Source organism: Fringilla coelebs (genome assembly GCF_963513975.1).
Source record: "Fringilla coelebs genome assembly, chromosome: 26".
NCBI lineage: Eukaryota > Metazoa > Chordata > Aves > Passeriformes > Fringillidae > Fringilla > Fringilla coelebs.
In genome coordinates, this window is record NC_140052.1 from 4,447,228 (window position 1) to 4,459,273 (window position 12,046).

General features: G+C 52.0%; 1 protein-coding gene across 1 annotated transcript in view; it reads left to right on the top strand.

Moving 5' to 3' along the window:
- DOCK5 (dedicator of cytokinesis 5) overlaps positions 1-10,584 on the top strand; it is an 82,319-nt gene extending 71,735 nt beyond the window's left edge. Inside the window, exons 49-52 of the mRNA XM_084221872.1 lie at positions 2,808-2,985; positions 6,411-6,546; positions 8,456-8,553; positions 10,402-10,584. Of these exons, the coding sequence (XP_084077998.1) occupies positions 2,808-2,985; positions 6,411-6,546; positions 8,456-8,553; positions 10,402-10,503 (514 nt within the window). The 3' untranslated portion in view covers positions 10,504-10,584. The remainder of the gene's footprint in view (positions 1-2,807; positions 2,986-6,410; positions 6,547-8,455; positions 8,554-10,401) is intronic.
- The last annotated feature ends 1,462 nt before the right edge of the window (positions 10,585-12,046 follow it).

Below are 12,046 nucleotides of genomic sequence, written 5' to 3' on the forward strand. Positions count from 1 at the left end.
CTGAGAGGCATCTTTGGAACTTCTGCCAATCTCACACGCCCTGGCTGGAATATTAAGCTTGATGGACATCACTTAGGAAGAGGCAAGGGGAGGAGAACAGAGAAGCTATTGCTACCTGGGAAAGGATTGGGAAGTCTAAAACAGGAAATTGCATCACACTACAACATCTCCCCCTAGTTTTGTTTAAAAAGAAGAGGACTGGGTTTGTGGTGCAGAGTGCTTGCCAAACCATGGTTGGTAAATTGGTTCCTCCTCTACAGGAGGGTCAGTGTTTTCTACTGAGGCTTCTATGCCATCCACAGGAGCACTAAGGGCTTCCAAATGGTAAGCTTCAGGAGGGGGAGATGAGCTTGAAATCAACTTGAGAACCATGCGTTTGATTTGTCCAAAAACAATGCTAACAACTACAACAACAATAATTAATATAAACAGAACTAAAACCACAGTTTTCAGAATAGATCCCAACCAGCCCAAGAGTCCCCAGCCTCTGAACAGTCCACTCAGCCAGTCGTCAGTTTCTCTCTCGATGTCATTCACCATGGTTTTCATCTTGTCGATCATGGCACAGACTTTCTCTGCCTTTGATGACAGGTTGAGGCAGCAGAGACCTTCAAATTCTTCACAGCGATGGTTGTGCAGAAGGAGCAGATAGTCTATGGCTGCCCTGTTCTGAATGGTGGCTTGCCTGGTAATTTCCTCATCTGATAAGAGGTCACTCAGGGCAGTAGAAGTGAGATTTGCCTGTTTTGCAACCCAACATTGGGTTAATTCCCCCATGCTTTTAGCTGCTGAGATCCACGGCAGAAGGACTGTAATTGAGGTGGCCTTAAGCCTGGACCAGTGAACACTTTCCGAATTACAGTCAGGGTCTAATTGCCTTAGGTCTCTTTTTTGGATAGCCAATGTATGTGTGTTGTTTTTTATTTGCCAATGTATTAGGTTTGTTCGATTTGGGGTTAACAGGCTCCGCTTGCCAAAGGTACATGGACCTCCAAGCAGACGAGGAAGGAGACCTGCCCATGCTCTGTCTCCACACATTAAAAACACACCTCAAGGGAGGTGCACCTGAGGAGTGCATTACTAGGACTGAATTTTTGCACCAGTTTTTGTCCGTGTAGTGTGGGTTGCTAGGGTCCGGATAGGTGTTTTAGCTTCATGATACAGTAACTGGGAATTGAATTTAAAGTGAATGCAAAAGGTTGTTTGCATTCATGGAGCCTAGGAGATGGAACTCTTGTGGCTCCCTTTTTGGCACTGGTAACTTTCTCGCCCACTCCTGCCAAACCAGTAAAGGATTGTCAGCAGGATAGCGGCCAGGAGAAGGTGTGAGTAGGTTCACTTCATTTAAAGCATCCCACATTTCGTTTGGGAACTCTGAGGATTTAAAGGGAACTCCCACCAGGCAAGTTGACAGGGGGTCAGAGGCTGTTGCTGTGGAGAGACAAATGTGATCTTGTCCAAGGGCTCTGGCCAAGGTGGTCCATACGTTTGCTTTGGGCTGAGGGACTATCCAGGAGATCGCTGGAGAAATGATCGCAAGCAGGACGAGGAGCAGGCTCGGCCTCATGGCGTCCTGAGACTGCACACAAACAGAGGGACCTAAACTGGTAAAAGGGAACTTAAGACAAACACATATTACAAATTATTCCAGATAGGAGGCTTAAATGGAATTTCCTCCAGAGAACGCACACGGCGTTTCCTTCTCCAGGCAGCATCAGCGACCTGGGACACTTCTGTAGATTTCTCTGAGACTTTGGGAACACAGGGCCTTACCCATTTGGAAGGAACCCACTTTAAACCAGAGGGGGTGGGCACACAGGCATATCCACGTCCCCATGTAACCAGTTTGTAAGGTCCCGCCATTTTCCAAGTCTCAGGGTCCTTTACTAAGACCAGAGGCTTTTCTTGCATCAGCACATGATTTATACACCCTTCTGGTACAATCAGGTGCACCTGATTAGTCATTTAATCAACACCCCAAGACCACTGGCTAATTAAGAAAACACTCTTTGGTAACATCTGAGAAAACAACTGTTCAAAACACCAGCTGCAAGATTGGTTAAATTCTTTCTCCGAGCCTTCTCAAAACTCCCCAGAACAATTCCTGGGAAGGTTTATTTGGCTTCTTTCTTTGACTAAACTGTCACATCCACAATCAGGTGCTCTGAAAATCAAGATTTTCTCCGTGGAAATACATTTAAAATTGTTCCTGGAGGTCAGTGTTCCATTTTACAGACGGGGGTTTGGAGCACCAGCAGTGGGAACTGAGCCCCAGCTGCTGCCTCTGGAGCCCCAGCTATCCCCAGGGCATTCCAGGTGCCTCCTGCCTCAGTTTCCCAGGAAAACAGGGGTGTGAGGCACCACCAAGGGGTTTATTTTGCTCAGCCAAGAGGGGAAGAAGGCACACAGCACTTGTTTCACCCTGTTTGCAGCTGCATCCATGGTGTGGAAAGGAGCTGCCACACCTGGGGACATCCCCTGATGTCACTTGTCTGTACATTGGCTTTACAGCTGGGATGAGCAGAGTTCAGGTGGTTTGGTCCAGGTCAGTGAGAGTCATGGCTGAGCAGGAGCTGCAGCTCTGGCTCCCTCTGCAAGCAGATCACACTTTACCTTGGACAAAAACCACATCATACTCAGAATTCCAGGGGTAACAGCACAAATCCCACTGAAAAATCCATGGTCCTGCCTCACTTTTTCACAGAAATCCCTTACACAAAGTGAGAGATCACAGCTTTTTAACAGACAGCCCTTGCCATGTCTGAGGGACTCGTGTTTCATGGTTTTCTCACTCTTTTGGGCCACAGATCTACCCTGGAGCCTCTGCTGGAGAGGAGAATATCCACATCTTCCAGAGCTGAGGAGCTGCCTGTGAAAGAAGATGGTGACAACAGGATTAGCAAACTCAAGAGGAAGGAGTGGAGCATTAGCAAGTCTCAGGTTATTGTGGAGAAGGAGCCAGAAACAGAACTGACTTCCAAAATGGTAAAAACCCAATAATGACAGCAGTAATAAAAGCCCCAGCAGGAGCTGAGTGTTTCCATTGCTCTCAGCCTTGCTGCTCAGGGGGAGCCTCATGAAACACTGGGAGGGGCTCAAATACCAGCAAGGCTCAGTCATCTGAGTCATTCTCTTCTTTTAATTTGGAAAATTCCTGTCCCAGGCCCAAGTGCAGCTTGGCTGGAGGTGCAGACTGGGAGCAGGAGGAGCTGAGCAGAGCTGAGCCCTGGGTGCTCTCAGCCCTGCTTGGGTTGGAGCCAGGAGCCCCTGCTCAGGCAGCAGCACTGCACAAATCCAGTGTCCTGTGGGGTGCAGAGCCCTGGGGTGGATCAGGGAGTTGGGAGAAGGTGATCTGGGGGTTCAGTCACCACCTCTGGACAGCTGGATCTGCCTGGCTGTGCTCTGCTGCAGCCCCTGTGAGGGCAGGGTGGTCTTTGCTTGAGGAGTAAAGCAGAATGTGAATCCCCAGAGAATGAGGTATTGTCCTGGTGGACATAAAAACTGTGCTGCACCTTGAAATACTGTCCTGGTGGGCATAAAAACTGTGTTACACCTTGAAATATTGTCCTGATGGACATAAAAACTGTGCTGCACCTTGAAATATTGTCCTGGTGGACATAAAAACTGTGCTGCACCTTGAAATACTGTCCTGATGGACATAAAAACTGTGTTACACCTTGAAATATTGTCCTGATAGATGTAAAAACTGTGCTACACCTTGAAATATTGTCCTGATAGATGTAAAAACTGTGTTACACTCTGAAGCTGAGAGAATCGGGCACCTGGGTATTTCAGTGCTCCTCATCTCACTGAAGTTGGTGCTAATCTGATTTAACACAGGCTCATTTTTCACAGTAACAAGAAAACAAATTCCTGTGTTTCCCTTTCCTCTCCCAAGTCCCAGCTGAACCTGGCAGGGGCAGGTGATGCTGATCCATTTTCAGGAATTCCCATCAGCTCTGAGGGATGCTGCCAGCACTTGGAGGCTGCAGAGTGTTTCTAAGAAGGGATCTGTGGTGCCAGGATGCTGTCTTTGGTACTGACAGCATTTCCAGCCCAGGAAAATTGGGGTTGTGGATGTTGGAGCTGCAGGAGGCCTGGCCCTGTGCCTCTGGAATTGCTGTTGGATGAAATCCCCAATATCTCTGAAGGGAAGGAGCCATCCAGGGTTCCAGTCCTGCTTCAGGATGCTGCAAAGCCCAGGGAAAGCTGCTTTTGTGGCTGCTGTGCTCCATGGTGAGGACAGGAGCTGGACAGGGATTTTCTGGAGCTCTGGACTAAGCTGTCTGTGAGCTGAAAAGGCTGAGGGAAGCAAAGACTGCCTGGCCTTTATGTGTGTGTGGTCCCTTCTGTGCAGAGAGAAATCCTGCACTGCTCAGGGATGGAGAGCTGGCCTCTGCCAAAGAGGGTAATGATGTGTTGGGGTGACAGCCTGCTCTGGGAAGGGACCCCAGTGTGATGCACTGCACTTTGGGGGCCACCCTGAGGCGGCCTCGGGGTTCGAGTGAAGAGCACAAAGGGTGTGACACTGGAAGGAGCTGGATGCAAATTCCCAAATGCAGAGGATTTGCTCTGTAAAGCCTAAACCAGACTCATTTCACAGCCCTCAGGAGCTGCAGGATACCAGCAGCCCTGACCTGCACCCAGAATTTTATTTTTCTTTATTTCTTGGAAAGAGTTCCCCCTCACTCCCCTCCAAAGTTTATTCACAGAACTGCAGCAGTTTTTCAGTGTGACATCTTCCCACCTTAATTGATTAATACACTTAATTAGTACATTAATAATACCATTAAAAGCAGTTTAGTGCTGCTCAGGAAGTCCAGGGGAAGCTGGGCTGTGTCCTGGGAGCACAGAGGGTGCCTGTGACACAGCCAGGGCAGGGCAGGGCTTTACTCCTGTGCCAGGTGTTGTGTCCCTGGGACAGCTCTGGGTCACCTGGCTGTGCTCACCTGTCTGTGTGTCTATTTGTGTCCCTGTCACACTTATGGATTCCCTGGCTGTGCTCACCTCTCTGTGCCAGGTGTCTGTGTCCCTGTCACAGCTCTGGGTCACCTGGCTGTGCTCACCTGTCTGTGTGTCTGTCAGTGACAGCTCTGGGTCACCTGGCTGTGCTCACCTCTCTGTGTGTCTGTCAGTGACAGTTCTGGATTCCCTGGCTGTGCTCACCTCTCTGTGCCAGGTGTTGTGTCCCTGTCACACTTCTGGATTCCCTGGCTGTGCTCACCTCTCCATGCCAGGTGACAGTGACAGTTCTGCATTGTGCTCACCTCTCTGTGAGCTGTGACCTCTCTGTGAGCTGAGCTCGCACCTGGCTGTGCTCACCTGTCTGTGCCAGGTGTTTGTGTCCCTGTCACAGCTCTGGGTCACCTGGCTGTGCTCACCTGTCTGTGTGTCTGTCAGTGACAGTTCTGGATTCCCTGGCTATGCTCACCTGTCTGTGTGTCTGTCAGTGACAGTTCTGGATTCCCTGGCTATGCTCACCTGTCTGTGTGTCTGTCAGTGACAGTTCTGGATCCCTGGCTGTGCTCACCTGTCTGTGTGTCTGTCAGTGACAGTTCTGGATCCCTGGCTGTGCTCACCTGTCTGTGTGTCTGTCAGTCACAGCTCTGGATTCCCTGGCTGTGCTCACCTGTCTGTGTGTCTGTCAGTGGCAGTTCTGGATTCCCTGGCTATGCTCACCTGTCTGTGTGTCTGTCAGTCACAGTTCTGGATCCCTGGCTGTGCTGACCTGTCTGTGTGTCTGTCAGTCACAGCCCTGCATCCCTGGCCATGCTGACCCGTGTCTGTGTGTCTGTCTGTCAGTCACAGCCCTGCATCCCTGGCCGTGCTGACCCGTGTCTGTCTGTGTGTCTGTGTGTCTGTCAGTCACAGCCCTGCATCCCTGGCCATGCTGACCCGTGTCTGTGTGTCTGTCTGTCAGTCACAGCCCTGCATCCCTGGCCGTGCTGACCCGTGTCTGTGTGTCTGTCTGTCTGTCAGTCACAGCCCTGCATCCCTGGCCGTGCTGACCCGTGTCTGTGTGTCTGTGTGTCTGTGTGTCTGTCAGTCACAGCCCTGCATCCCTGGCCATGCTGACCCGTGTCTGTCTGTCTGTCTGTCTGTCTGTCTGTCTGTCTGTCAGTCACAGCCCTGCATCCCTGGCCGTGCTGACCCGTGTCTGTGTGTCTGTCAGTGGCAGTTCTGGATCCCTGGCCATGCTGACCCGTGTCTGTCTGTGTGTCTGTCTGTCTGTCAGTCACAGCCCTGCATCCCTGGCCATGCTGACCTGTCTGTGTGTCTGTCTGTCAGTCACAGCCCTGCATCCCTGGCCATGCTGACCCGTGTCTGTCTGTCTGTGTGTCTGTGTGTCTGTCAGTCACAGCCCTGCATCCCTGGCCATGCTGACCCGTGTCTCTGCTCTGTTCCCACAGGGCCCAGCAGGGAGGGCCCCGAGGCCCAAGAGTCTGCAGCTGGGGGACACCAGGCTGAGCCTCCTGCAGGGCCCCTCGCTGCAGCCGCCCGCCCCCAGCCCGCCCCCCATCACCCCCAAAACCCCCCGGACCCAGAGTAAGTGCTGGGGTGGGATGGGCTGGGAATGGCTCTGGGGGGGTTGGGGGAGCAGCTGGGGAGGGAGGGAGGGAGGGAGGGAGGAAGGGAGGAGCTGCTCTGAGTCACAGCCCAGCTCTTGGATGTCTCGAAAATCAAGATTTACTCCATGGAAATACATGAAAATTGTCCCTGGAGGTCAGTGTTGTTGTTCCATTTCACAGACAGGGGTTTGGAGCACAAGCAGTGGGAACTGAGCCCCAGCTGCTGCCTCTGGAGCCCCAGCTCTCCCCAGTGCATTCCAGGTGCCCCTGCCTCAGTTTCCCAGGAAAACAGGAGTTAGTTATCGTTTTTGTCAGAGAACAGAAACTGGCTGTGGTATCAAAGAGCAGATCTGTGGCTTGCACATCACTTGTTGAAGCAGTGCAAAACAGGAATTGCAGGGAACAGTTCCTGGGTTTCTCAGTTCCTGTCTTGTTTTCTCCTGTATTGACCTGGACAAGAAGGATGAGGAGGGACTTTGCACAGGGGTGTGGAGTGATGGGACAGGGGAACAGTTTTAAACTGCCAGAGGGCAGGGTTGGATGGGATTTTGGGGGGAAATTCCTCCCTGGCAGGGTGGGGAGGGGCTGGGATGGAATTCCCAGAGCAGCTGAGGCTGCCCCTGGATCCCTGAAGTGCCCAGGCCAGGCTGGAGCCCCTGGGGCAGTGGGAGCTGTCCCTGCCCTGGCAGGGTGGCACTGGGTGGATTTAGGGTCCTTCCAACCCCACCTGTCCCATGACTCTGAATTTTGGGCAGGTTTTTAAAGCCTGAGGCAGTCAGTGCAGAGGCTGTAAATCACCAGTCAGGTCTGCAGGAGCTCTCCAGTGGATCCCCAGGAGGGCCCTGCAGGGATCCCAGGGTGTTTGTGATCAGCTCTGTGCTAAATCATCAGTGCAAGCCCTGAGGGGTCTGTTCATTAATGAACAGGAACTCCCATCAGTGCCAGAGTCCTGGGAGAGCTTGCTCTGCAGCTTGGACATGCAGCTGTAAATGTTCCACCTCCTTCAGGTGGAACTTATCTTCAAGAATGAATAAAATGAGTAATTTCAAAGGTTTCAAAAGCATGCTGAATGTAAAACAGTACAACAATCTGGTACTGGAAAAGGAGGGGGGAAAAAAAATCCCTTTCTTGTATATTCAGGAAGCTCTGTAGTTAACTCTGCAGCACATTAAAGGTGGCTTAAGGTAAAAATAAAAATCCCTGGGCAGTTCCACCCCTAGAACTCCTTGGCTGCTGCATTTCTCAGTCTGCTGCTGGTTTTTGAAAGGAACCAGAAGTTCCTGGGCAGGACCTGGCTGTCTCTGTGTCAGAAATCCAGTGCAGATAATGATCTAAACCAGCATGAGATTGTCATGAGAGGATGAAAACAAAAAAATCCTTACCAGGGCAGGGGATGAGTTGGGGAGACAACCAGAAACAAATTCAGGAGCTCTGTGAAGAAAGATCTGTGAAAGGAAAGTATAACCTCTCTCTTCTCCTCAGCAAGGCTTTAATTGCTGGAATCCTTCTGAGGTTTGGGTTTTATCTCCTCCATCAGCTGGAGTTAGAATCAAAGTGAGCTCTGAGGGGCAGCCCAGGAACACCCCAGATGTGCTGATGGGAGCAGTTTGCTGCTCTCTGGGGCAGCTCAGAGCCTTGGGGGAAGGGGAAGCTCCTGGGGGCACACACTGGGAGCTGGGGGGCTCAGCTGGGACCCAGCACATGCAGGAGCTGCTCCCAGATGGAAACCACTGGGGACTGAATGCTTCTCCCTAAAGTCTCTGTGCAGCCCCATTTCCCTTTCCTTGCTCACCTTCCTTGTTTGTTCCCTTTTTTTTTTTTTTTTTTCTTATTCTTAATTTTTTCTTCTGTTTTGTAATTTCTTCTCTGGCTGTTGTTGTTTCCAGGCTCTCCCTCCTTGCAGGCTGATGGATTGGGCACACCACCCCCCCCTCCCCCCAAGAGCAAACCCTACGAGGGCAGCACCCCCAGGAACTCTGTGGAGGTGAGGAAATGGGGGCTGACAGCTTCTTGGAGAGAGGCTTTGGAGCAGGAGGCACCAGAGGAGTTTTCCAAGCTGATTTAGGGTGGTGCTGCTTGAAACCTGTCTCATCATTTCACTGCTTCACTCCCTGAAACCACAAAAGAAAGAAAAAAGGGTTTTTGCTTCAGGAGAAGGCAGTGGAGTGCAGTGCCTTTAGTATTTTCTTTTTCCAAGTGGGAGTTGTGTTGTCCTTGGTCAGGAAGAATGTGTGTGGGAGTGGGAAGAGACATGGAAAACACACCAGCAGCAAAAGCTTCAAAAACATGATCAGCCTAAAATACTGCAATAATTTGGGCTGAAAAAGAAGTGTGGGGGAAAAAAATCACAATTTTCAGAGGTCTCGAGTGTCTCCTCCTAAGCCTCAGCTCAGCAGAATCTGATTGTTGAAGCCATCAGTGACTTTTGAAAGCCTGTATTTAAATCCTGCCCTTTGTCTCAAGTCCATGGAGTGATTTTTTGTAGGAATATCAGACTGCCCCTCTGTCAGTGCTGCAGCACTGATGTTTCTCTCACCCTTGGTGTCTCCAGGCTGTTTGGAATCCCTGACACACAAATATTGTGTCAGAATCGTTTCACCTGCCCCTGGAGTGAAGGTGCTGGTGGTGCCAGACTAATTCCTTAGCAGTGGGAAGCAGAGAAAGGATGCTGTTGTGACTGAGAGAGGGATGGTGCCTTCCCAAAGCCTGGCAGGAGTTACCTTTTGCACTTGGAAGGGAGGGATGTCTGCCCCAGCCCAGTTTACAGAGAGGATTTGGGGGTGTCTGAGTGAGATAAACTGGGATTTGTCCAAAAAGAATTTTAAGAATGAGCACACTTAACAAGAAAACAGCTCATCACTTAATTCAGTGTTGTGACACTGGATTAAAGCCTTGAAATATGGGATCAGGGGAAGTTTTTCTTCTTTGCCCTTCATTTGGCTGGAAGTGACTGTGCTGCTGTGCCCAGCAGAGAGATCCCAGCTCCAGGGATGCTGTGGGAGTCACTGGATCAAGAGGATTAATAAAAGAGCCTCCTTCCCTTGGGTCCTGTAAGGAAACTAATTACTGCCATGTCCTGGCCTGCAGCATCCCCTTGGCTGGCAGCCAGAGGGAAAGGATTCACAGGGCTGCACAGGGAGATTGGGAAGGGTTTTCTGAAGGGTTTTGTTTGCTGTTGTAAAGTTGGGTCTGTCCTCCTTTGGTGAAAACAATCCTGAAATGTTGAGTTTTGGCTGAGAAGTGATGAACCACACAGCCTCCTCCCTATCCTGGCCTTTCCCATTTCATTTATTTACAGGATGCCCCTTCAAACAGGCAGAGACAACGTGAACCCCCCCAGTGCAGTTTTCTGCAAGAGCAAGAAACGCCCTCCAAGCCCCTCTGCAGGCAGGCAGGATGTGGCTTGTTTAATTAGAGCTGCCCTTGCTTCCATTTTAGGGTGTAAAGTTTTGTCATTCTGCTTTGAACACGTTTTACATCCTTTTGGGGCAGCTCATCCAGGCAGCAGGAGAAAAGAACCTGAGTTTTGCAGCCTGGAAGGAAATGGGTTTGTTGCCATTTTACTGATCACCAAAAGGAGGGATAAGTGCTGAAGTTGGGCTGCAGGTCAGGAGCAATTAAAGTCTGTCCTAGGCATGCTCAGGCAGCTGAAACATTTCAGCTTCTGGTGTCTCCTGGGGTCAGTCCTTGCTTGGCCCTGTCATGTGCAGCTGAGGCTGAGCTCCAGGCTTTGCTCCTGAAATGGCCATCAGGGCCCTTTGGGTTTCTCATTTGGTGAAGCAGGATCCTCCACTCACCAGCCATGCTTTCTTTTGTGTTTCCATCTCCTCAGGTGGCTCCAGCGCTGCCCAGCAGGCGAGAGGCCAAACCTCCCCCTCCACCCCCCAAAACCAGGAAATCCAGCGTGGTGTCCTCGGAGCAGGGGCTGCCCTGAGCCTTTGGGGTCAGCACGGCCCAGCCCTCAGTGGGGCACAGCCTGCAGTGGGGATCACCCTGCAGTGGGGCACAGCCTGCAGTGGGGCTCACCCTGCAGTGGGGCCCAGCCTGCAGTGGGGCTCTCACCCTGCAGTGGGGCTCTCACCCTGCAGTGGGGCTCTCACCCTGCAGTGGGGCCCAGCCTGCAGTGGGGCCCAGCCTGCAGTGGGGCTCTCACCCTGCAGTGGGGCCCAGCCTGCAGTGGGGCTCAGCCTGCAGTGGGGCTCTCACCCTGCAGTGGGGCCCAGCCTGCAGTGGGGCTCACCCTGCAGTGGGGCTCAGCCTGCAGTGGGGCTCTCACCCTGCAGTGGGGCTCTCACCCTGCAGTGGGGCTCTCACCCTGCAGTGGGGCTCACCCTGCAGTGGGGCTCACCCTGCAGTGGGGCTCTCACCCTGCAGTGCTGCTTCCTTCCCTGCCCGCCTGGCATCAGCCCTGCCTTCCCCCACTGCCCCCGGAGCCTCCCTGGAGATCCCACAAAGGAAACTGGGGCTGGTTCCCTCCCCTGTGTGTGCCTGTGCAGCGCTGCCACATCATCCAGACCTCTCCCTGCTGGGACTCCTCTCCCTCCCAGGCTGTCTGTCCTGCTGCAGTCCCAGCAGCTCCTTCCCGTGCCCCTGCCGGGCAGCACCTCCTGTGCTTGGCTGGGTGCAGGATCCTCCTTCTGTGCTTCCAGGGGTGAGAAAAACCCTGCTGGGAATGATGGAGATGACAGAAACTGCACTTTGGCCAGGGCTGGACTGGCACCACTGCCCTGATCCCAGAACTGGTTTGGTGCCACCTGCACTGGTACCAGAACTGAACTGGTACCACTGCCCTGATACCAGAACTTTACTGGTACCACTGCACTGATCCCAGGGCTGGACTGGCACCACTGCCCTGATCCCAGAGCTTGGACTGGCACCACTGCACTGGTACCAGAACTTTACTGGCACCACTCACTGATCCCAGGGCTGGTTTGGTGCCACCTGCACTGATCCCAGGGCTGGAGTGGCACCAGTTCCATAATCAGCTCATGGTCTGTTTCTTTATCATCAATATTGATGAAGATTTTGCTTTCTCTTCCAGGAAATAATTTTGTTTGTTCATTCTGTCGTTTTGCTTCTGATTGTCTTGTAGAAGTTGGGAGGAGCCACTAAAACCCTGCTGAGGGTGTTGCTCACAGCAGGAAATACAATTCCTGTTGGGCTGGGGGTTCACAGGCCATTATTGTGCTCCCCTGACTGGAATGGGTTTCTGACCTTACTGAAAAACCAAAGTTTGTTAAACCCAATGAAAAGTTTCCTCAGCAAAGGCTTTTTCAGGGTAAACCAAACCCAACAAAACCCAACCCAACAAAAACCACCCCCAGGAGGGTTTTGCTCAGACTGAAGTTGTCATTTTCTTTTGTCCTTCCCAATTCTTTTGACATCTGTGGGACTGCAGGGGCTGCTGTGCTGCCTGCCCAGCTCTGGAAGCAGATTGCCCTCACCCCAGAGTCATCCCTGAGTGCCACCAGCTCCAG